This window comes from Melospiza georgiana, chromosome 8, assembly GCF_028018845.1.
Source record: "Melospiza georgiana isolate bMelGeo1 chromosome 8, bMelGeo1.pri, whole genome shotgun sequence".
Lineage (NCBI taxonomy): Eukaryota > Metazoa > Chordata > Aves > Passeriformes > Passerellidae > Melospiza > Melospiza georgiana.
The window spans coordinates 27,356,983-27,383,361 of NC_080437.1; the positions used below are offsets into that span (position 1 = coordinate 27,356,983).

Consider the following 26,379-nt stretch of genomic DNA (forward strand, 5'->3'; position numbering starts at 1 on the left):
ACTTTTGTCTTGTATTGTCCAATATTTAGAATAAGGAGGATATTAAGAAATAAAATTATTTGCATTGCTGAACTTCATGTGAAAAGAACTAATGGTCTTGGGAAGGTGGCCTACGTACCGTGGAGGTCTTGGCATTGCTTAGTGTGATGTGATTGACTGATCACCTCCAGAAACTTTCTGTGCATCTTTCTAATATGTGAGAAAGCCAGGTTTGCTGTGGCAGACAATAAACAACATAGGAAATCATCCCCCCATGGATTTGCCCAATGTTGAGTAGCTAAAAATGAAATTATGGGAAGAATGATGAGTGCTGTTCTTGCTTTCCAGCAGCAGTGGAAATGTTCATGCAGCAATATAGTGAGATTCCATGAAGTCTAAATTGTGCTATGCTTCTGATTTAAAAATGTACTGCTTCTGTTTAGCCTTTATTGAGTCATTGGTTCCAAGAGAGAAAAAAGGGATGGTATTTTAAGCTGTTTGTACAAATTTATATCTTCCAGTCAACCACAGAGTTTGGATTTACTTTCCTTGAGAAGCTGTAAATTACTGAAAGTTCTCTGCTTTTCTGTTTTCCAAATTTTAACACTGCATGCTTGTATCATGGTTTTGGAGATTATACCAAGCTTCCAGAAGCATTGCTCTAAACTTTAGAGATCCTTTCTTGAAAAGGTAATGTTTAAATATTTCATCAATCTTGTTAGCTAGAAGGATATTTTTCTACCATTTGTTTTATCACTGTATGAACATTTCACAGTTTTATTTCTGCTGAATGTTTTTCTTTCCACACATTGGGGCACAAGCGTGTAGTTTTAGCAGACTCGGTTTATTCAGCAAAACACACAAGCTGGTATTTCACTGCTTTTTTGTGAAGGGAATAGTCCTGTGATAGTTACTCACCATAGGCACTGGTCTTGAAAATGGTCAAGTGAAAATACTTTCTTATTAGTGTCATTCTTTTGAATACCTGTACAGTTTTGAGAGGATAGATTGCTCCATCCTGTGACTTGCTGCTACCAAAAATCGAAGGAGCCATTTTTTACTGGTGGTATTGAAGCTGAAGAAAAAATGCCAGTAATACATATTAGAAGTGTTTTGCTGTTTGTGGCTTTATGCAGCAAAAAGGAATCAATTTGTAATTTTTATATGAGGACTGGCTTAGATTAATGGAGGAAAAAAATACATGTTGTTTTGAGTTTTTAAATTATTAAAAGTATTAGAGGAAAAAATGAGCTGTTCATGTAAACTAGTGAGTTTGAGTGGGCAGAAATTTCCAGGGCTCTAACAGGGTGAAGTTTGTTGATGGTACCAATAGCATCCCCTTTTTATATACTCTGTGCCTTTCCTGAAATCCCAAGGGTGGCATGAGGGGATTTCATTCACAGGAAAGACTCTAAAGGACTGAATTCTACCTTAAGTTCTGGGGCTTCAGGGCTGCAAGCATTGGTGGGATTACTTACTAATAAGTCTTACTCTAGAATGGATGGAGCCAAGTCTCTATTGCAACTTTGCTGGGAAAGCATGATCCCAAGTGACAGTAACAGCTTTTGTGAAGTGCCCCCAGATGTACCTGTCTGACATCAGCCAGCATAAAAACACCTTGGCAGAGCTGACACAGACGTGCAGGTTTCTGAGCTCATCCCACCTTGTCTCTGCCAGGGATGGTTGTGCCCTGCAGGCTGAGCCTGGCTTTGCTGGCCTCCCTCTGCCCCAGATAACTTTATCCCCATAGCACAGATACTCAGTCTGGATTTCATTTCTTCCCCTGCAGCTCCGCGCGCATTCCTGACGCGTTACCAGCAGCCCACATCTCCGAAAGGGCCGGATCAGCTTTCAGTGGCCCGAGCTCAGAGGGGAAACAGCCCAGTTCCTCCGTGCACAAACAGCTGGGCAGTTGTGGATGGAATTAATTGCTGATATGCACTGGGCTGTGTTTTTCTTCTCTTGTCATTTCCTTTGCAGCTGTGAAAGGCAAGGTTTTAAGGCTTTGAAAACAGAGCAGACCTTTTCAGTGGGAGTAATGTAAGAGTACTGAAATATATGTGTAGATTAGGATTTGCATAAGAAGTAAAATCTCTCCTAAGATGTAGCAACCAGCACTGTTGACATCAATATTCAAATTCCAGGTGCACCTTGTGAAATTAATTTCTAACTTTGGATTTCCAGCTTGAGGAAAAAATCTGGCTGTGGAGATTTGGATTCTGAAAGCAGTAATCATTGCTTTCTGAGCATAGGAGTCTGAAGTTGAGCGTTGAAAGCAATCTTTTATGAAAATTGTTGTCTTCCATGCATACTCTTAGAGCTAATTTATAAAATGTACTGATGCTGCTTTAGCCAAATGTGAAAGAGTCAAGTTGCTGAAAGCCATGTTCCAGCCCAGCAGTTATGGGAAATTTATCACGGGGTTGGAAAATACATATGTTATCAACAGGGCTGCATGTCTGCCTTGAGGCTTCACCCAGCCCATAACAATCCAAAAACAAACCACCCATCACAAATGAAAAAATGCTGTCAAAAGTAGGTTCTAAGCCCTAATGCTGTCAGAAGCTGCAGCATGCTGGGCTTAGTTGTAAAATCAGTGGAAAAATGTGTGGTACCTGTTGTTGAAGATAATATTTTGTGAGCTTCCAGTATGAAAGTATAACAGATATTTTTCCCCTTGTTTATTAAGCTGTTTTAAATGCACTTTTGTTTTATGGAATTGTTACACCTCCCCTGCTAGTAGGCTTATGCTGCCATGCAGTTTACTCAGGGGAAGATCTCTAAGCTCTTTTGCCAAGATAATTACAACTCTTGTAAGTATTTTACTAGTACACAGTATTTGCATACCATATATTTATAGATAGTCTCATACCTGGAATGAATTGTTTAAACAAATGCTTGAAAAAGGTTTTGTTGTTTTAAGACCCTGGTCTTAATAACTAAATAAATGAAGTTGTACAAATATGCTGAAAATGTCCCCATCAGCTTGGGTTGTGTAACTCCTTGTATCTTAAGATGAGTATTTCAAAGGTCCCACTGAAACCAGGGCCATTATTTGTGGTAAATACTGTGCAGAGTGAGGAAGGGTTGACAGACCAAGATCTTTAATAAATAAATAAATAGAAATTGCACAACTCTTGAAAGGAGCCAAACTTTCAGTCTCAGCACCCGCATCAGCCAAACTCTTGCAGAGACTGCTGCAGAGAGCTGTGGGATTGTACTTCCAGCAAATACAGAGGAGTGCATCCTTACATCCTAGTTTTTCAGCCTTCCATGCAAGGGATTTCCGCTGTGACCTTGTCTGTCGTGGCTAAGAGCACGCAAGGGGACAGCAACCCAAGTCTGGCTCACATGGTATGCAGGAAGTTCAGCTGTAGTAATTTGATTGTAAATCTGAGCCTGAGAGTCAGTAACTCAAATCATGGCCGTTACTTCAAAGAACGAAGGTTTCCTCCTTGAAGGTCTTTTAGTTTTTATAGCTATACAAAAGTTAACTATTACATAAGTTGTATGTTGTACATATCCATATATATGTTCATATCTTATTATAAATACGCATGTATCATAGGCACCCTGTTCCATATCTGTCATGCTAAGTACTTTTTTGGCAGGTAGTAGAAGTTATGGAAACAATTAAAATTCCTGTGCAACACTGGATTACTTATTTGTTTGGAAGAGTGGGTGGTGTTGTAGGGAGGGGAAAAAGGCAGATCTCTGCTTCAAAACCAAAGAGTAAAAGCATTCTGGAGTGGTTTTGCCAGAAGGTCTTTTTGTCAATTTGTGTTTGGACAGAAAGGTCTGAGTATCAAGAAAAGAGTTATGGGGTTTGCACTGTGGTGTATGTTGTTAGTAAATATTTAAGGAATTATAGAGCTACAGTTGTTTTTGTGGCCAGTAACCAACTGGTGATCCTGTCAAGGCAATAAACAGTGTATGAGAACAGTGTTCTTAATTACCCCGGCATGTAAGAAGTTGTTAAAGGTTAGAGACTGGTTGTTCTCTGCTCTGCCTTCACTTTAATCTAGTGCCTGTCTGACTGTGAGATTAAGAGAGGCAAAAAAATCCAGCCAGTTTTAAGGAACTCACAGAGGAGCTGGGCAATTTAATTCATCTGACAGTGAGTATCTCGATCCAGACTGTCTGCACTGTGTTTTCCTGTGGGTTACGTGACAGGTTGGTGGCGTGATTTGCTTTGCAAACCTGTAAATGAGTTCATGTTTGTGAATCTTTCAGCTGTGGTTTCTTTCTCCACCCTTTTCTCATGAATAAACTTGAAAAATATTTAGGACAAGATTTCTCTGGACTCGCCAGGTCTGATGGTATCTTTTTCAACTGTGGTCTTTGTATATATGTACTTCTGAAACAATTGGGAGGTGTGGCGCAGTGTGCTTCCTTGGAGGGAGGCACTGTTAGTAGAGATTACTGATCTATGAGAAGAGTCAGCTACAGAAAATGCTGAAACTAACACTGCCTAGGAGGAGTCTGTGGCTTTGGTTTTTAACTCCCTTTGAGTTTTGCCAGTAACTTGGAGCAGGGAAATGTTTGGTCAGCTGTGGTGTAACACTGAAAAGATTCTTGTCCTGACAACTACATTTATCAATATAGTAATAAGTTCAGTGTCTTAAACAACCACCTGACCTACTACATGAAGAAATTGTATGCAGTCAGTAAATACTTCAGATGGTTCTGTGTGTGACTGACAAGCCGTAGTTGACTAATGAAATACAGGATTTGGCAGTGCTAAAGCTCGAGACATCGTTGAGTGAACTTTGTGTAAGAGTGGGTTCATTCAATAAAAAATAAAAGGAGCATTTAAAGAGCCTTTTATTCCTGTCATAAAGATGCTTTGTGCTATTGCAGTTGTGTGTTTGACAGAATGGATGGGGATGGATGCTGCAGATAGTTGTCTTGTAATTTGAGTGTCTCCTATTTGACACCAGCATGATTTTTATCTTCAGTGTTGTGACATGACTGGTGAGTTACAGTTTCTCTGTTTGAATGGAGTTTCCTACTGTAGTTAGTATCATGTATCCATAAATCAGTCTGTTAGCATTGGTCATTCTGTATATTATGGGATGGGTTGGGTTTGTTGGTTTTTTGTTTTGGTTTTTTTTTAGGAAATGAGATCTGATTTTGCTTCTGCTTAAGCCAAGGAGAACACCAGACTCAGTAGGACTGGCCTCAGAGTTTTGAGTGTTTATAGGCAGCTAAAGTGAACACAGCCACATGGGGCACAGAGCTGATTGCACTGTGCTGCAGTACCATGGGTCCCTGTACCTTTGAGGTTTTAAGTCTGTGAAATAAAATGAATCACTTATATTTTGGTTTGTGGTTGAGTTTGGTTTGGAGTTGTTTTTTTAATTGCTGTTGGTTTGGAGGTTTTTTATAGGTAGGTAATCTTGATATGTTTGAACACATGGCTCTCTAAAACAGCTCATTACTGGTCACAGAGTTACAGCAATTGTAAAGAGATGTAGTTCCCCATCTCTCTTTACTGTATCAAAGTAGTTCAGCTTCTGTGAGTATGTGTGCTAATGAGTTTTTATCATGTATGTGAGTAGTAGCAGACTAGATATTCTCCCATATTAGTCATTGCAGTGTGATAGATAATAGAGAAGTCTGTTCTCATTTAACGCTATAGCAGAGTGCATGAGGAAGCCTTCATTAATGTGTGCTGCAATTGTATTGGATTTCTTAAATTACATCAGATTTTTTCATTACACCAGAATCAGAGAGATTCTTATGGTAAAGGCATGACCAACTAGTTTTAAGTAGTCTATTAAATTCAGTTTTCTAGTATCCAAAAGCATACATGCACCCTGGTCAAAGAAAAAAAAACAAGAGCTAAGTACCCAAGTATTTTAAAATATATAAACTGGGGAGAAAGGATGAACAAAAAGCTTCTAACTTTCAGTAGATTAATCATGCTTTCAACATCTGGAATGAAGGTTTTTCTTAAGCATAGTTTTGAGATACACAATATTAATCCCAAAGCTTTGTGAGGGCAAGCAGAGCTTAGCCTAGGAGGCAGATACTAAGTTCTGGCATTAGTTTTTTTGCATTGTTTCCACATTCTGGCACTCCACTCCATTTCCTCGCCTCACTGAGCACTGAAAGGGACATAAATTGACATAACTAGATTTTTGTGACTGGGGCAAGGGAAGCAGCCTGAAAGATAAACTTTAACCTGTCATCCTGTCAACAAATTTGCATTGTTAGAAAAGTAAGAATTTATATACCGTGGAGTCAAGAATAGTATGTAGGGACAATGCATTAAGAAAGTCCATATCTGAAGTTAATTTATTTCAGCCTAAAAATAGAATTTAAACATCCCACTGTCTGATTTGCTTTTCCATTAAAAAATCTACGTTTCCCTTTTTCTGTCATAAAAAAAGCTTTGAGTACTCTCACTGCCTAAAGCAAGGAAGTCTGAATTATGACAAAAGTTAATGGGAAAGTAATGGAAGGATTTGGCCTGTCCCTGTAGTTTTGGGACTGCTAACTTCTTTTAGCAGTCTATACTGTGTCTTGAGAATGCTGCAGTTCAGTTATGCAACCTTGGGAAGTTTCTCTCCCACTGAATGCACTGTTCCTTTATTAAGGCTAATGGGAGTCATGTGTTTGTGACAGTGGGAAAGCAGACCCTTAAAAATCTTTCTGGTAGATTTGGTGGAAACAGAGCTCACGTTCGTTATTGCTGTTCTGGGCAGTTGGATGTCTCATTAGCGGAATGTTAATGATGTTCAGCGAACTTCATTACTGGACGAGAGGATGTGGTGAAAATATAAAACGAGTGACTTTTCAATCTTACAATTTCCTGTATTGTTGAATTAACTTCTGCCTGTTGTGTCCTTTCTCCCGTCCCAGTACTTACACGTTGTGTACCTGGAGTCTGGTGGATGTGATGCTGGGGGTGCTTCAGCCCTGGTGCCAGGGCTCTCTGCCCTGAGCCCATGCTGTGGCTCCTCTCTCCTGTGAAACTTACAGTAGCGACCCATAGATTGTCAATCCTTCTGCAACCTCAGGTAGGAAGCAGATTATAAATATCCAGCAGTTAGGAGCCAGATTTTAGCCGCGGGACTGTCACTGCAGTATCTTTACTGAGTGCAGGGAGAGCGAACACGGCTTTGCCCAGCCCTGTGGGGAAGGCAATGGCGAGACCCACACCATCTCTTCACTGAGCAGATGTTCCTGCAAACCCCCACTAACAAAAACAAACCCACCAGGTCCCCGCCGAGCCGCAGGATGGGCTGGCCCCATGTGAGGCCGAGCCCTTGGCTGGCAGCGGGAATTCGCTTACCCTCGGAAAACGCGGCCTTTCGTTTTATCTCGCTGAGGCGGCCGCGGGGGAACAATGGGTTATTAGAGCATTGGAACAACACGGGCTTTGAGTGACCCCCGCGGTCCTGTGTTCTGCAGGCAAGGCTAAAAGCAGAGATTGGCTGCCCTCAGAGTTAATTTGGCAGCTGCTGCCTTGGGGCCTGGGCTGGCGGTGGGTGTGAGGTGAGGGTGGCCATGAGGGAGCAGGGAGAACTTCCCCTCAGGGCCCTCTCTGGGAAAGGGAGAGAAGTAAACACAAAAACAGAGAGCTGGCAAAGTTGAAAGTGTTCAGTTTGTTTTCTCTTTCTAGTATAAAATCTGTTTTCCTTCATTCTTCAGCTTTTAAGACAAAACCGTTACATTGCTGGTTTTTGCCGCTGGCAGTAAAAGTAGCTGGAAATGGCTGAATGGCAGGTGAAGAGTCCGGTCACAAGCAGAAGGGTGCCGACCTCCCCAGTTCTACATGGAATGGCACAGTCAGGCTGTCCCATCCCATGCAGGATCCAAAGACTTTGATCTTAGATGTGGCCTTTGGAGGTGTCATCTTCCCTGAGGGTCATCCCCCTGAAGTTGTGCACATCGATGAGCAATTAGGTAGATTATGTCATTGATATCTCAGAAGTTAGATCCCAGGATCACAGAACAGACTGAGTTGGAAGGGACACACAAAAATCAAGTTCAGTTCTTAGCCCTGCAAAGAAACATCCCCCAGAATCACACAATGTGCCCGAGAGCATTGTCCAAACATTTCTTGAACTCTGTCAGACTTAGTGCTCTTACCACTGCCCTGGGGAGCTATTCCAGTGCCCAACCATCCTCTGGCTGAATAAGCTTTTTCTAATGTCTATTTTGCTGTACCAAACATTTGTTTTTTCAGAGTAAGGATGTAAGGCAATGTTTTAGCCTACAGACAAGGTATGTTCCGGGTATGTATGCTGCTGGTCTTGAAGGTGCACTTTTATTAGAAGCGCTCATATTTCAATGCTGGTAAAACATGTAGAGCTACAGAGTGGACATGAATTTTTAGAAAATCCAGAAGGCACACAACAGCCGGATGTTTGCCAGTAGCAATACTCCTCCTTTGTAAAGCAGAAACCTGTTTTTTAGTTCCTCAGCTTTCACTTAGACACATGCCCCTAACAACAACAAAAAAAGGAACCACCTCTCCTGATGACACTTCACTGTCCTGAGTAGAATTTTCCTGCCTCCAGGGCTGAAAGATGAGCCCCTCCAGTGAGTTATTTGTAGGTCAGCTGGTCTTCCCATGATGAGAAATAACAAGGTGATGAAACTAGTTTTATATTCTGGACTGGTGTACCTATTGCATGCTGAGGTTTTATGTATATTTTTTAATGTGTTTTTCTCAAAGCACATAATAATGAAGAATTGTGGCATCCCCTTCCTGGGTAGCTGTCTACTCAATATGCAAATGTATTCCCAATGCCCTGCTGGAAGCTTCCCAGTGAGTCCTCACAGAACAGTTCCTGCACGGCATCTGAGAGTCCAGAACCAAAGACTTTGCTGTCAGTATGGTGAAGGCAAAACAGGCTCTCCATGAAGGAGGAAATATTTAATAGTTATGATGTGCACATATTTCTTTTTTTTTTTTTTTTTTCTTTTTTTATCAGTTGGGGAAAAACAGGCGGTGGCAGCAGCTGTGCCATGTGAGCGAGTGTGTCATGAGCCTGCTGGGCAAGGCATAGTGAAGGGCATTATTCCTCTGGGAGGTTGGCACTGGCCATGGCCCTCCAGAGTTGCCACAAAGGATTTTCTGTTCGACATCTAATGCAACAAGCACATTCGTATGTTTGCAGAGGGTTTCCATGGAAACCGTGTAAACTGTGATGCTGGCAGACAGAGGCAAAGGTTATACTATTGTAGAGGCCCTTTTGTATTCCCTTTAAATGTTTCAGAGCAGCTATATTTCTTAACTGATATTCTGAGCCTGTGCAGCAATTCGTTCAGATTTTTGGTTTGGTCTTTTGTTTTTCCTCCTTCCCCCCCCCCTTGTATTTTTCATGGTTGTACTGAGGAGGTCAGATGAGATGTAAAAATAACAACAAAAATGTGGGAGTTTTTTGGGGGTTTTTTTTGGTTTTTTTGTTTTTTTTTACATGGGATCACTTGAGTGTCATTATTTGAATTGACTTATCTTTCTGTTAGTGGTAATGATGCAATTGGAAATGGAAGGAGAGGGCACAAAAACAAATTCAACCCCTAGCAGTACATTTCTCATTTTTGTCAAGTGCTTTTGTTGCTCAGGTAGAACTAACTTGGGTCATTGCTCACTGGCACCTGGAAAATTTTTAATGCTGGTCTCCTCTCAGAACAATGAACTTAAGCTATTTATAGAGAGCAGTTTTAACACTGGCTAGCCTTTAGTATGCTATGAGGGTACATGCTGTTTTTAAATTTAACCTACAGATTTAAATTTCCAAACATACCTATTCCTTTGTTCATGTTTCAGAAGTACTCCCACCTTTGGCACAAACAGTACTTATTAAGAAGAAAGAAAATTATTGACTCTTCTATATCCAGGTTCCCCTTTCATAGTCCATGTTTGCAAAATTATGCTTGTTCACAACTTCAGCTTAATTATCATGGGAGGTTATTTTAAATGACTGGATCTATGTCTGGGCTCATGCTGCAAGTCAGAGAGAGGTCCAGGTACTGCTTGTTCACGTGCTGCTCTATGGAAGTGAGATCTTACCTGATCTTGCTGTGCATGTATTCATTCCTGCCACTTAACTTTTGAACCTATTGCTTACTTTAAGCCAAATGTGGTACAAAGGTAAAAACATCATTTGCTTGTGCTTTACAGAAGCTGATATCTGATTAAAGATGTAGGATTTTGATGCTGAGTACCTGAAGCACAAGTTGCTCAGTCCATCTGATTATAGGGCACTGACTAAAAGAAAGTCCAGGTTAAATGTAGAGAATTAACTGAACTCAATCACAAGTTTGCAGAATCAAGAGATAATTAAAATTCTTGGTTTTAAAGACTAAAACGTATTTCCTGCAAAAGGGGCAAAAACCTTTCAGGTGTATAAAATATTGCAATCTTAAATAGAAAAGTAACATTAAAGCATTGGGTTTCTGAACTTGTGAAAGTGCTGTCATAATTAGACAAGGCAGCACTTACTTTTTGTGGATACAAGAATGAAACAGCCAGCTTGGAGAACTTACTGTTGTGGGAGACAGTTTCTAACAGAGAATGAAAATGGAATGTGCTGTTAGCTCAGGATGCCTGCTGATTTACTTTAGGACAGCCAGGCATGCCCACAACCTGCTGCACCATGCCAGGAATGGCCAGGAAAGGATAGCTTTGTTTGTTTACTTATTTCTCATGTTTTGCTATTTATATATCAGATGTATAATTATTAAAGGCTTCATATCCAGTGCCTGGTGAATGTGGCATTTAAAAATAACTTCAAAAAAATAAACCATCCATTTTAGTCTTCTAGAAACCACTGATCTCCCAGTCCAGTATCACACAAACCACATGTTAAATATGACATGAAAATGAACACAGGATAGATGCAATGAAAACCTTTCTTCAAGTTTCATCCAGCATAATTGTATAATTGCACTCTCTGAGGGACGGGGGTTGTGTGCCAGGTAGGAGTGTTTCTCATTATGAATTCCACTTTCCTGAGTTTGAAGCCAGAAGTTTCAAGAAAAAGTCTGTTCATATAACACAAAACTTTGCATGCTTTCATCACATCATACTGACTGCTTTTCAGTACAAACTTTGATTAGTTTTGATAATTTATCACAGAGAGAGAACATGTACTGATGAGGTAGGCCAAAATCAAAATTCCTTAGCAATTTGCCAGAGAATTAAAAAGAGCAAAATTATAAACCCACAGCAACCCCCAAATGGTATCTTACATGCTTGTTTCAATGCACACTGGAAGCATCACTCAGTAATTAAAACAAAAATAGAAATCCAGCTATCTCCCTGCCCAAAATGCTGCAATAAATTAGCAAGTTAGAGGAACACATCTTATAGGAAAGAAATAAATTTAAGTACTGCCAAACTCTAAAAGCAGCACCTACTCCTGTTCTTCCAGAAACCTTTGAGATCAAACTCCCAAGACCAGATCAGTCCTGCAGATTCCCTTTTTCCTCTTTGGATTAAGAAATGAGTTCCAAAAAAAAAGATGTGGTTGCTCCTCATCCCCACTGTGGTTAAGGCAGAGCTCAGAGCTCTGGCTGCCCTGGGTCAGTGCTGTCCTCCACAGCATTCCAGCACGTCTGTGGGAGCTGTCATGAAGGAGCCCTTGGCAAGCATCTAATCACCTACTATTCAGCACTGTATTAATCAAGTTTTGTGGCATTTTTTGGGCATGTTCTTGCATGGAGATCTTTAATTCTTTGAACAGTATTAGGTTTTCACAGATGTTTATAAAAAAAACTCACAAAGCACCCAAAACAAAAGTGAAAAAAAAACCTGAAAAACCTAGAAAAGATGTTACTTACTTTTATTCATCCAGTAGATGGACTCTCCATAGCCTCAGACATTTTTTAGGATCATCAATAATTTTCTTATGGTGTAAGGTGAAATGCTGTTTACCTAGGACCATTGCCATTAGTTATTCAAATATTGAGGGAAAAAAAGCATCACCAAAGCTCAGAACATAATGTCATTTTTCTAGAAATCACTAATTGACTTTTAAATTTGTTGCTTTTAATTGTTAATATTAGAGTTGAGGAAAGAATTTGCCTCTACATTTCAGGCTCTGAATTCAGCCCATGGGTAAGGTGTCAGATACTTCCATCCAGTATAAACATACACAGGTTTATTTGCAAACAAGCCAATAGCATTTTCAGGCCAGGTTTACTTATGGGCTTTGGAAATTCAAATAAAATTACTCAAGTATTTAGTTAACTAGAAGACAGATCCATCTAATATATTTGTTGGCTTCGGAATATTCTTGAAATTACAAACAACAAAAAAAGTCAGTAGAAGGCAAAATTGGAAGAATTGTTTGGGAAGGATTTGAGGGAGAGTCTTTAGTGCTGCATGTGACTGATCAAATTATAGCAGAGTCCAATTATATGCACGTGCCTGCAAAATTATAGCAGAGTCTTTGCAACTGGAATTCTGAGCTACTGGTGCTGCAGCTTCTTCAAGTCCCTGGTTAGAGGAGAAAGTAGGAAGCTTTTCTTCATTCTTCACTTGCATGACAATGCTGTAGTACAAAGTGAGTGTCTACTGAAGCAGTCTGGGGTGGATGGTTGCTTGTACCACCTTGGCTGAAGTTCTCTTCTCAGTACATTGGACCATCTCCTCTTTAGACATGAAATATTCATGCTTCGTGCAACTGAGATCAAAGGAGAGGATGGTTTGAGTCTCTAGGACAAGTGTTCAGTGTCAGCTGGTGTTCCATTCTAAGAACAATCACAGATGTGTGCAAGTCCCCATGATTTTGTGTAGCATGCCAGGATGCATCCATGCTCTGTAGTACCAGAGTAGTTAGCTGTGGAGTGTCTTTTATTTTATCCAAGTTTCCAGGGCTTACAAGTGATGATGGAGGAGGAGAATTATGGGATAACAGTGCATAATTGCTTGCTTGTACTGGAAAATAATAGTAACCTAATTATGAAATATTTATGTATTCTGCTTTTGACTTTTAAAATACTGCTCTTACTACTGGGCTTGATGCTGACTCACCCTACCCCTCACTGTTTGTCTTACCAAAGCTTTTGTTAGTAAATCTTCAGCACTTGTTCAGAGATGTGCTGGCTGCTGCTCTGGGCACATCTGCTTCTCTGTTCAGTGCTGTGGTTAAGTCCAAAGTGACCTTCTGCCATTAGCTGGGCTTGCTTGAAATTCAGGGGAATAGTTTTCCATTCCTGAAGGTGTAGAAGACCTTCGGCTCTCTAAATTCAATTTGCTTTTCTAATACCATGAGCAAAAGGTGGCAGAGACAAGAAGGAGGTCAAATTCAGGCCAAGTCAATTGAGATTGATGTGCATATTTGTATAGGTTAAACTTTGAATGCATGCAAAACTTTCTGCATGTGCTAGTTGGGTAGTTTGTGAGGGGGTTTAATTATTTTCAAGCAAGCTGAAGACAATATTAACCATGTGACTATACACAGAAGAAGGGTTTCTCACTACTGTAAATCCTAGGGATTTCCCTGGGAAGGATAATTAAAGCAACATGCTGTGAACGTAGCTAATAAAGTAGTTGCCTTTTGAACTTTTGAGTAGGTCAGGCAGGTCCTTGTGGCCCTGCTCTGCTCCACACTTTCCCCTGCTCTCCTCCCCAGATTTTTTTAACCCTCTTGCCTTTGTGTAACCACTGTAGACTCAAGCTTCATGGAGAGATGTGCTTAGCACAATTAGGGAATGGTATTTTCAGAGGTGGGGGACTGAAACATGTGCACTGGGAGGGGCAGGATTGCCTCAAGGCAGCCAGGAAAACATGAAAAATTGTAGCATAAGGTATGTGTAACTTAAGTCCTCTAAAGATGATAATTTTTTAAGTATTAGGGATGCAGCTATAGCCTCCATCAAATTCTGTGTGTTTGTTCACTTTTCCCTTGTTATGTTTTGACAGTCACAAACATTTGTTTATAAATGGACCAAGGAGGGGAAAGAATGTCCCATATGCTAAAGCAAGACTAATTTTGGTAATGGAGAAAAAAGGAAGTCTTGGAGCCTTGAATGGGGTGAGAAAAGATGCTCTCAGCATAATCTGTGAATAGTGATTTACAGTTTTTTGTCCCTTGTGCCATCTCATGGCTGATATAAACTGTTAGTCCTATTAACAGAGCCTTCCCTGTACAGCTCAATTTGAACTTGCCTTTTTTAAGCGTTTATTAAAATAAGGGGATATAGTTCTTTCCTCACAATGCCTAAGGTTTTTTCACTTGCTCATGGCCAGTCAGTGGCAATGTGCCTGCTGCACAGTCAGGCCTGGGCTTGGCTGGCATCATTTGTCTCACACTTTCACGAATCCCTAAAATTATTATCTGTAAGTCCTAGTTAAAAACCTTAAGACAACCATAACATTACACTAAGCCTCTTGTTCATATGTGAAATCAATATACGTAGTTGTGTTGTTTTATCTAAAATATTTTGAGTTTTTAACTACAGCTATCATAAATCAGCTTTTTGAAATGCCCTTGTTTTCTGTTTAATGTGAGAATGGTATATAAGTCAGTAAAATGTTCAAATTCCTTTTTTGAGAGGCTAGCCAGTTTATTTTGACATGGTCAAGCTGATATTGGTGTATTAATGTGATTATGTTGTTGCTCTTCATATAAAATTTATGGCAAAGTGATTCAGAGATCCCAAGATGAACTGGGGAGAGTTGTGCAGGGTGTGGTGCATAATATTAATAAAGATACAATTTGTCCTGAAGAGTGTATGATCGAAGACCTGGCACAATTTCATCTTTTCTTCAAGTTTCCAGTTACAGTTGTCCTACTGAGATTAGCTGCTGGCCAGGTTTCCCAGTGCTCTCTTGTGAGTTATGGGGGGCGTTGTGCTGCAATTCTGTATGGTCAGTGCATGGTGGTGGTCTTAAACAGGGTCTACACTGAGCTGTCAGTGGTGCTAAAGGTCAGGATTTGCTGTGAAGAGAGAGGAACTCCAGGGGTTTGGGCTATAAAAAGGTTTAGCTGTGTGCTGCCATACACAAGATTGGTTGTTGGTGTAAATATTTGTAAAATCCAGCAGTTGCCTCGTGTCGATCATCTGGGTTGCCCACCGTCACAGCCTCTGACCCTCCAGCAAAACCCAGGAGGCAGCTGCTTTGGCCATGACATTTCTCAGGATAATCAAACTGCCATAAATCACCAGGACTTTTCATGTGCCCTGGGATTGATAAGAGGTTTCCCAGCTCTCCAATGTCACACATTGTACCAGTGATCCAGGACAGCTCCTGCAGGTTGCTGGGAGTAGTCCTTGTTACTCCAAATGGCTCTATCCAGGTTGGTGTGAATCAATGGATTTCAAAACAAGTATTTACATAACAGACTTCTTTCTTCTATTTCATAACCTTATGTAGATTTTTATGTAAAGCAGAATTGTTTTCCCCTGCATCTGTGCAGGTCAGGGACAGCCCAATAAAAAAGTCACCAGAGGAAGCTGGAGAGTTTGCAAGGGAGGGAGAGGGAGAGGAAGAGTGTTGTGAAATATGGAAAGCTGGGACTGCCATCAGCTTTTCCAGTGAAGTTTTCTTTTCACAGAGAAGTTCTTATTTTATACTGTGGAGGAGCCCATGTTTCATGTTTTCCAGGTGACACAGGGACATTGTTCAGCCATTGTCTCTGTGTGTGGGCTGTGTGAGTGCCTACTTTCACAGCTTAATACGGATAAGTGCTACCAGAACATAATCTTTTAATTTAGCTCTCTGTTGTCTGCTAACTCGTGAAATATTTTTAGGTGACTTAAGTACAAGTGATTATGTAGATAAGCAGGGGTAAGTCTTTAAAAATAAAGTGTTTTTCATTGTCACCTGTGTGAATTGTTTCACCAACAAACTCTGTATTCCTCCTCTGCTACTTTTCGGTGACTAGTTTGCATGTGTGACCGGGTTTGTTCTGACTTGCATGTTTTGTGCACAGAACATGATAATCTCAAAATGTTCATAATGTCTGCACAATCTTAACAGTTTTTGTGTAAAGCAAGAAAACATTTCATGGAGCAGAGCAAGGAAACCATTACACTGCTGATTGCTCAAGTGTCATGCAATGCAGTGATGGCAACATCCTGGTTATGTACTGCCTCTCCTTGGCACAAGAGGTTCCACATGGGCAGGGTGGATGTTGGATCTGAACTCCCAGGGCTGAGCTTCTGAGACTGGCATTGTCTTTTATCATACTGACTCTCAGAAAAGGATGACAGCATAATTTGCTTATCAAGGGTTCCTCCCTTTTTTTACATGAAAAACTCATGCAGCAGTGAAGGAAGTAGTTTGGGTCTACAGGGTTAAGCATGCAAGTTCATTTATGAGACTCCACGCATGCAAATAGCATTTATGGCCATGTGGTAGAGCATATTGGATACATCAAACCAGCATTCTGGGCTCCGGAAGTTTTTTCCCCACTTGTGCTGAAAAATGTTGGCAGGCCAGGCTGCAAATGTGGAGGTGCAGGCTGCACCTGCTACAGGCTGAGTGCATTATAAGGAACCTTCCTTAACAGAGAAAAAGCATCACCCCTGCAGTTAAAGGTAAAGCTGCAGGTCTCAAATTCACATGTTCTGTGTGGCTGTCAGTGACCCACTTGGTTCTCACTTCTTGACAATAAAGTGTCTCTGGCTCTGTTCCAGTTTACACTGAGTAAAGTGTGAGTTGCACAGCTTGACTATTTGTGTTGACTTTAACATTGCATGACGTAACTGGGAAAAAAATAATGCTTTAGATTTAGCACAGCAACACAAAAACAAGGTTCAAATGCGCTCAAATGCTTATTTCTTAGGAAAAAATATATCTTGATGCCATACAGTCTCTTTAATGTGGTGTCTGAAAAGAGATGATCATTTTATTACCTTGCTCTGTTTAAAAGCAGAAGGACTTAAATGTGCAATGCTGGATTAGACTATTTGATTAGTAACCAGTTTGGGCTGCAGTATGACAAATTGTTTATGGCTGCATTGCTACTGGAAGCAATGGTGTTTGACACTCCTGTATCATCATTATCTTTATTTCAGAACAAACATTTGTGTAGATATGCAGCTAACTGGCAGGGTAACTGATAGAGCTGAAAATTAATCCAAAAAAAAAAAAAAAAAACACAAGCTTACTTAAAAAAACCCTTACAGGCATTTGCTGGTATGAATCTGAAGATGTGATAAAGGGGAAAAGATTGAATGGCTGGGCAGGCTGGGAGAAGATATGGCTATTTTTAAATGCAAATTAATTTGTGTCAATTTGATGGTGTCATTTGGCTTGAGTACTAGTGTAAGGAATTCCTGTATATTAGTAAAATCAGTTAATAAAATTTTGAACAAATGCTACCTATCTAGTTATTTCCAGTTCTACAAATTGAGTTTAGGAAATAATAGAATCTGAACACACATCTTACTCACCTGAACAATGTATAAAGTAAGAAAATCCCAAATCCATTGTAAGATAAAAAGAAAAATGAACTTTTTCAACTTGCATATTTATGGTATTTGATGTCCCCATTAGGTGAATTTCAGAATTAATTTAGTTTTGGGGTGCTTATCCAAATTATGTTTTTTGCCTTAAAAGAGTTGCAGTTATTCATTTGTGTGTCATTACTAAAATATGTAGGAGGGAGGACAAACAGTTAACTTTCTAGTGCCAGAAAATAACCTTGGTGACCCTCTTGTCAGTCCACATTCCCCTACATATTTCCCCATCCCTCTGAACCGTTCCCCCATATTCCTGAAGCGTGTGTGCTGCTGCCAGCTGACGTAGGCAGCTGACGGTGTTTGCTAAAGCCAAGTCTTTGATTCAGACTGGAACCTGTTTCATGGGGAGGCTGGAACTGAGATCAAGAGACGCCCAGTTTGCTTCCAACAAGTCTCCTGGCAGACAAGATATTGGAGGGGGGGTGGTGGAGAGAGAGAGCAGACTGTTCCTTAAAAACAAGCAGGCGAGAGATCGCAGGGGCAGAGCAGCTCAACGTGCTCCTGAGAGGAGCTGCTCTGATGAGGGGCAGCCCAGACCCCAGATCAGCCACAGCAGTTAATGATGCTGTGCACACACTGCTGGCTTGCAGTGCTGGGAACTCTCAGTAAGATGGATTGCACTGCATAGAGAAAATGGAGATGTCTGAAACCAGCCAGAAAAGATCAGCATAAAAGGTAGGTTAATGTTCTGTTGCTAGGTGATCTAATAATTTGGTCCTTTCACTGTTATTCTGTCTGGTGGTATTTATTTTTATATACATTCAGTGCATTATGAAAGATATAAATATATCAAGTCAGTGCTTTCTGAGGGGTTCTTTCTCAATATAAATTTTCCTTTCATTTGGTCTCCTGCACTTTTTTTTTTACTTTAGTACTTCTTGTTTCTCTGACCTCATTATTATTTTTGTGATTTGACATTGAAAATAGTTATTGCAACAAAAGCAACACAGCAGGTTAACTAGATTTTACAAAGTGTCAGATGGGGATGCTCAGGATGTAATGTTGCAACCTAAAATCAACAGTTCCAAGTTCCTGGGAAAAAAAATTGAAGCTTTCATTAAATGAGACTAACTCCTAAGTAGAGAGATAAACAGCTTCCTGGCAGAGGGGGCATGTTCTACTTTCTCTGTAGCCCAGTTACGGGTTTGAAATACAGAGCAGGATATGGAAGCCAAACCCATGAGCTATATAAGGCATCAAAGCACTGGAGGACACGACCTGTTTTCTTTTGTATCAGAATTGAGTTCAGCATGAACCAGGAGGGCAGAGCTCGGAGGGGGAAGTGGTGTTAGATTAACAAGTTACGTTGTAGCAAGACGTTGTGAGCCCTTTTGTTTTACAGGTCCTTACAAGTATTTTCAGTGGAGATGAGGGTTCTGTGCAACAAAAATTTATCCATTTTGAATTTCAGTTCTTAGTTAGGCAAAATTGGAGCAGTTGAACCAAGTGTGGGAAAACTGTGAGCCCAAGTGTGGGCTCTTCTTTAACTTTGAATCTCTTTTTAGTGTGTCAGCATGTGCATGTTAGGTCAAAATGTGGGCTAAAATGTGTGCCTCAGCAGGCCAGGCATGATGGCTCTCACCAGGATAGAATCACATCTGAGTTTATATTTGATTTTTGTGTATGTTACTCTGTTCTGACCAGTCTAGATACAGTGTCTTGTTGCTGTAGGGTCTCTCATTTCTACCTGTGCCTCAGTCTCTGCAATTAGTCTGGAGCATGCATGAGTAATGTTAGCTAGTACTGTTCAGGAAGGTGGTAGCTCACTTTCTTTGATTCATAAACAGCATTGGAGGGGGTGGAAGCCAAAAGTAGCCTTGCAGCAAAGCTGATTTCTTCTCTAGGCACAAGTATCACACACATACAATGTAAAATAAAAAAACCAAAAGTGGAGGAGAGGATCCTCTATCACAATTCATAGATATTGAGATCTGGATTTCCTGTAAATACTTTTGTCTTAATGCTGGTTCTATGCTGAGAAGGAGATATTAATTTTTTGATCCCCTAAAGCTGCTGGCATTTTTAACAAATATCCTCTTTCTTTAAAAAAAAATCAGTAGAAGATGCAAATAAATAATAAAAGAATGGTTGATTTGTTTGAAAATTTTCCAGGAAACAGTAGGGGTTATATGAGAGTCAGCCTGGGCCCAACAGAGTGGGCATTGAACCAGACCTAATAAGAACAACTGGACCCAACACCCATATTATGTTCAGTAATGGAGGGGTTTTGTACTACAAGGACTTCAGTGTTGTAATCTTAATGGCTAGAGGTAACAAACCAGGCTGAAAGAAAAGAGGAAAAACTAAAGTCCAAGGCAATTAGAAAAATCTCTTTCGTGGATTTTGGGTATTGCCAGTCACATTTGTGCCATTTTTACAGATGAATGGGCTTTTCTGTGACTGTAAGAATGAATTGTAAAGTAATGGACTTGAACTAATTATGTCCTATAAACCTATAATAATAACAATAAATGTGTTTTGAAGTTCAGACATGCGTGTAGTTGATCCAGCCAACTGAGTCGATGAGCAGCTGAGCAAGTCTCCTACTTGGGGTTAACAGGTCAGGTTTTAGGCAAATAAATGGTCAGATAAGACAACTCCAGGGAAGGAGGAAAAGAGCAGGAGGCACAGCTGGTCACCAGTTCAAGCAAGGTTCTTGCTATCTGGCTTTCTAGACTGGTTTTAGTTATCTGCAAGTGATGGAAGGTGTCTGTTCTGGCTCAAATGGGGGTTCTTATCCCAACACAGATGGAGAGCAGTGAAGGCCGACAGGTCTGGTCTTGAGTTTTTCTTACCTTGTGGCATTTAGCCAGTGATTTCATGGTCTTATGTTTTCTCCTGATGCTTTTTTTCTTTTTCTTCTTAAACCTCACCATTTTTTGGCAAGGGGGAAAGGGGAGGTACACACAGGGCAGTGGAGCAGAGACGTAATACACAGTTACATTTATAAGGGTATTTTTCCTAAGTGGTGGTCAGATCCCCAGACACTATCCCAAGAGTTAAGTCTTTAGAAAAACTTAAACTCCTTTCATACTTCTAGCAGATTTTTCCCAAACTCTCACTTCCTTGAAGCAAACTCCGTTTTCTTCCCAGTATCCCCAAACTGATCCCACATCCCAGGCTTTCCAGAGGTCAGTCAGCAAATGCTGAATGAACTCCTTCTGCACCCGAGCAGCACATGCAAAACTCACCAATATGTTTCCTCAGCCTCTGGAATGAAGCCATCAGAGTTCATGGAGCTTGTCTCCAGGATGTGAATTATACATCCCAGAACATGGTATATTCATCCAGCATGCCAGGTACCTCCTGGGAGCTCTGTGTGTGCAGCTGGATAATGTTGCATCCCAGATGATGTTTTCTTTTTCTCTCTCTCTGTGGAAAAAAAAAAATGGCAGGAAGAGCAAAACCAATTAAACCTATAGGAACTGTTGTGTTTTATCTCAATCCCAAATTTTATCATAATCTGTAGTATAAAAGAAAGTCACAGACATAGTTTTCTTGGCTCTTACCTGCTAATGCTTTCCCAGCTCTGTCACTGGTTTCTGTCTGGGGTTTCATACTTGGTGGCAGGGCTGCAGTGCCCCAGGATTTCATCCTTGTGCTCTCCTTTGCACTGTCAGCAAAGCTGTTTGGGAATCAGTGTGGGAAACTGGCTGGAAACCAGTTTACATCCTCAGTCATCATGGTGTGGCTGAGCAGCAGAGGGTGTTACAAGGACTGAAAGGACTTGCTGCAGGCAGGAGGAGGGCTTGGGCTGCTGAAGCTGGTTTTGACAGGGATTCCCTGTGTTCCACAGGGAAATATGTGAGATTACAGTGGAGGCAGTCTGGATGCTTCTCGTTGGCTCACTGTTCACAGAATGTCCCAAATGGTAATTGCAGTGCCACAAACGAGGGTGGGTGAACTGTGCCACAGAGCAAGGACACTTTGATCCACTGATACCAGAATGTCAAACCACACTGTTGAACACTGCTTGACTTGAGCTTTTTTCCTCTGAAGATGTGAATTTACATGCCGAATATTTTTTTCATGCAAATATTTTTATATTAAATGTATTATTGACTGTAGATATTTGCATGTTAAAATGTATTTTCATAATAAACTTATCTCGTCCTTCAAATCCTGCTTCTCTTTGTTCCTCAAACCTGAGAAAGTGTCCCTCTTCAGTAGCTTTTGAGGAATGGTGTTCCTGAGTGTGCTTTTGAGCCTGATTCTTTGTATGAAAATTCAGGTGTCTACTTCTTTCCTTTTGATCCAGTTTTGTTTGTGTTTACAAATGCTTATCAGGTTTCTTAATGAGATTTTTAAGCTTTCTACCAAGACATGAAAGTGTTTTTATTGGTGTTTTTTTTTCTTTTCCTAATGTAATGAGCTTCAGTGAGAATCTTTGCATACAATTGCACACAAAAGGAGAAAAGCTAAAGCTCAGCTGTTTGCTGTGGATGTGGCCTCAGTGCTGTGTAAGCCAACATACAACCTCTGCAGTTCCCTCAATGTCTCCAAGTGCTTTGTGAAAGAGCAGGCACCAGCTGGAGCTCAGTGGAAATTCCCTGGTGGTCCTTGAGTCCTGAAGCATTATCTTTAAGCTGTGGTTATGAGATGCTTTGAAAGTGCTGTAATTGAGGAATTTCTTCATTCAAGCTGGGAGATGAGCTCTGGGCAGATATTAAACAGGCCTTCTCTTCTGGGTGTTTACTTGAACAGCTCTGGAAGGAGAGCTGTATAAAAACCTTGGGAGGTGGTGAGTGTAGTGTGAAATTACAGAGGGAAGTTTGTCATAAAATGTACAATGGTCATTTCAAATGTCACTCCTAACTGTATGCTTTTTGGTTTTTATTTTACTTCAAATAAAGATGATTGTGCACTATCAGAGAACTTACTAATGGTTTTTAATCATTTTTCTAGACTCTTTCCTAAATTTTCTGATTGTGATAGTTACTCACTTGTTCTCCTTTCATTTTAGATGATCTGCAGAGACGCAAAGGGACATTAGTTGTGTCCAGACTTGGAAGTTCCATGCACTGGCCTCCTTTGAACTAACATTTTTCCCTGCTTTCCTTTTGTTTCAGGGGAAGCCCTCCCTACACAGTGTTGAAGCATGAGTGCTGATGCCAGCCAGGTGATCACTACTCCTCCCCCTGCCACGATGCCTCACAAGGAGCGGTACTTTGATCGCATCAATGAGAATGACCCCGAGTACATCCGGGAGAGGAACATGTCCCCCGACCTCAGACAGGACTTCAATATGATGGAGCAGAGGAAGAGGGTCACCCAGATACTGCAGAGCCCTGTGAGTGCCACTAATGGGGAGTAAAATGGAAAGGGTGTTGTAAAAAAAGAAATCTGTGTCACAGCTAGATGGAATATCTCTGGACCATCTTCTAAGAAAAGTCGCTAAATAGATTAGCCGGCATTTTGTTGGTGTGGTGTTTTGTCTATGGGCAAGCAGCCTTTATAGTTTGTTTTTTTTTCTCCTGATACTTTTATATTCTTGCATTGCATTGCAAGAATTGGTTCATTGCATTGTTACAGGAAGATGTGGCTGGCTGCAGGGTTCCTAATTAAAACTTAGGGACGGGGAAGAGAGTGAAGGAGTCACTGGTCAAATAGGAACAAATTAGGGCATTACGTGGTGTTCTGCTTTCTGGGTTTGAATATTAACCTATCATTTGCATCAGGAATGCTTTAATTAACATTTATAATTGGGTTAAGTTTATTTAAAAGCTAGACTATGTTCTTTTTATGTCCTTGAGGGTGATCATACCCCTACTTAGCCACGTTAGTGCTCATCTACTGGTTGTGTAAGTTCAGTACTTGTGTAGACTACATATAAAAGTATTCAATCTATTGAACCACATTTGCAGTACTTTTAATTTATATTTTAATACCTGTATTCTTTGAGTTTAACCTGATGAATACATTGGAAAGCAATGCTGTTGCTTTGAGTATTTTGAAGCCATAGGGAGTGAGTAAGGCCTGTGGAATGATCCTTTAGGGGTATCCATGTGTAATGTGAGTATTGAGGATAATGGGACTGGAAAGGGGCTAAGCAGCTTTACAGATCCTTCTGTCTTAAGTTCTTCTGTAAATTGGGGTGCTTCTGTAATTTTTTTTGAAGCTTTTCCATATGTAAAGAGATTGCAAACAGCTGTTAGTAATCACCCTATTATAGTCATCCATGAATAACAGGATTGTTTGCTAAAGTGTTGTCCTGGAGCGTCTCTTGGATCTGTGTGTTGCTTTGAGTATAACGTGAACCTGTTGACTAAGGAATTTATTATTTTTCAAGTCAATTTGTTCAAGCTTGGGTTTGCAGCCAGGCTCTTTTATAAGGAAAATACTCTAAGGAGGTACTGCATAATGTTTTAATTATGACCATTTTATGTTAAATACTCAACTATAAAATGTGATCAGAGTCATTCCTGTTAAAATACTCACATTATGAGTAGCCAGGACTCGCAGAAAGACTAAATCTTTAGCCTAACAGATAAAAATAAGTTGGAGAGATCATTTAGTTTTGTATGTGATGGTGGTTTTTGGTCCTTTTAATGACAGTATTGAATCTGATGAGTGTAACTATTTCATTAACGTTTTGTGGCATCTTTTGCCAAGTCTGCCAGATGTAATTGAAGTCCCTTTGCTGCAGCCTCTGTAGTGTTTTTTTATAGTAGATGCAATGTCAGCATCCAGATTTTTAGGAAGGGGTGTGAAGAGGTGTGTGAACCCCTGAGTTTAGGCTGCTGTTTTAACAGAAGGTTGTGGGACAGAGAGCTGCTGGGCTGCTGTCAGTGTCCTGCTGCAAGAGAAGTTGAGCCCAGCACTTTTTGGAAAGTGACTGTTCAGAGCTGCCAATAAGTTGCAAGTTTTTGTTGTGTAAGGGAACAGTTGTCCAAATAAACCAGGGGCCTGCTGCCTGCTTGGCTTAGAGAGAAATGGGAACGTGGGAGCTGAGTGTGGGATCAGGCATGAAGAGGAGTTGTCTGAGCTCCCACTTCCCCTCAAGTATCTCCTTTTATCCTCCCTTTTCCTGATACAGAAAATTTGGAGGAACTCTGCAGTGATTTCTCACGCAAGGAAATGAAAGCATTTTTATACAGTATCTGTGAGTAAATGTCCATCAAGGGAATTTCAGCATTTATTTGGGGTGGAAGGTGCAGTGTGCCAGGCTCCAGGCTCCAGCTGCTGTGTGCCATACTGTCCCTGGGACTCAGGACTGAAAACATTTACCTTGTTTTCTTGAATTTAAAGTTCATCACACAATGGCCAGAAAGTATTGTTCCTGTTACCAGTCTGTGTAACACAGGTTCAGGAGTGAATTGATGAGCATTTTCCATAGTGTTTTTGTTCTATAGCTGCAGAATTACATTGTGTTAGATATTTTCATGGAACTTTGTTGCTTTTCTGGATTACTCCACTTGACAGAGAGAATATAATTGTAAGGTGTTTAGAAGAGGAGAAATTATGAGATATAGTTGTAAGATGTTGAGAAGAAAAGAAATGATGAGATGCAGTTTAAGGAAGAGCTTGCTTTGCTGGTGAATCTTCACCCAGCCTTACATCTATAAATGCATATCTTCACCAAGCCTTGATAAATGCATTCAGATCAAAGAAATAGTCAATGACTCCTCTTCTGGCAAGTATTAGTAAGTGTGAAGTGTATCTAGCAAGGACAGCAGCTGTCTTAAAAGTACACAAGCATGTTGTGGTGGTGATATATTGAGGTGAGCTCTTAAGATGCACTTTCTGTGAGCAGATGTGCAAAACTAAAGGATTAATCACTGTCACATAGTAGGAAGCTTCAGTACTAATTTAATCTAGTTTTATTAACAAGGTTTTTTTTTTTTATTTCTTTCAAGTGGGAAAATCTAAATCCTTTAGAAATACAATAAATTAGAGAGTATATTTCAGGAACCACAGTCTATATTACTCAGTGCATGTTGTTGTGAGGGCTACAGGCCTGACCAGACACCTTCAGACATCAAGCTGCTGCATCTCTCTGATGTACTGTTTGGTGCCCATACTAGTGTGCCATCTGACTATTCCTCTCTGATGTGCAATTTCCCTTTCCTAAATTAAATAATTTAAAAGCTACTGAAAAGCTATTTCCATTACCTCTGATGTTTGCTAATGTCTTGGAGTCTGTTCATATTAAACCTTAAACAAATCATAGCTGTTTTCTGACCATTGCCCATGGAGAACGTCCTGACATTATCAGTGAGTTCTCAGATGTGTTTGCCTAATGCTGCATGTAGCCCCTGTAGAATCTGATAAACTGAACATGTTTGCTCTTCTGTGGCTGTTAGAAAGGTAGAAAGAAATTAAAATCAGCTGGCCCTGAGCAGCCTGATAGCATCCAGAAGTACTGCTGGCCAATCTTAGCATAAAGCCATTTAGGTTTATTTAGTAACATCTTCAGTTTCAGAGGATTCAGGTAGCATGTTGTTATTTTTAAAGAAAGGTACTGCATTTATACAGTGGGCTAGTTTTATTGCTTATTGGGTTCAAGATAATTTCCCTATAATATACCCAAAATCTGAAAAGATAGGATGGTTGTTTTGGGATTTATTTTATATTTTCCAACTTAACTCTGCAATTAAAAACAGAGTTTTAGTTAAAGTTTTGTCTGTATGCTAAACAGTCATATGTTGCTTGTTACACAGAGTTACTATGTTTTTCACAGAGCAAAAATATATTTGCTGTACCATCCAACTCCTTACTTCACTTATGGTACACAAGTCCTTCTGGCCTTTATTTCCTTCTAGCATTTCTCTGATGCTGTCACTATAGCAACCAGAAACTCTTAAAGCACTTTTTTAAAAAAGGGCAGTAGTTGTGCAAATATGATGTTTATGAAAACTGAGCAGCCAGTTCAGCACTGAGGAGCTGAGTGAACATAAAAATGGGGAGAAGATCCCCACAGCCATGGTGAAGCAGGGAAGGTGTTGGATGTTTCTGCAGGCAGGC

General features: G+C 40.4%; 1 protein-coding gene across 3 annotated transcripts in view; it reads left to right on the forward strand.

The window, feature by feature from the left end:
• ADD3 (adducin 3) overlaps nucleotides 1-26,379 on the forward strand; it is a 92,065-nt gene that overhangs the window by 45,075 nt on the left and 20,611 nt on the right. For 2 of the 3 annotated variants that reach the window (XM_058029143.1, XM_058029145.1), the window contains exon 3: nucleotides 22,485-22,705. In XM_058029143.1, coding sequence (XP_057885126.1) covers nucleotides 22,514-22,705 — 192 coding nt within the window. In that variant the 5' untranslated portion in view covers nucleotides 22,485-22,513. Of the gene's footprint in view, nucleotides 1-17,739; nucleotides 18,091-22,484; nucleotides 22,706-26,379 lie in introns of those variants that run through there. The other variant, XM_058029144.1, reaches the window with a different exon arrangement.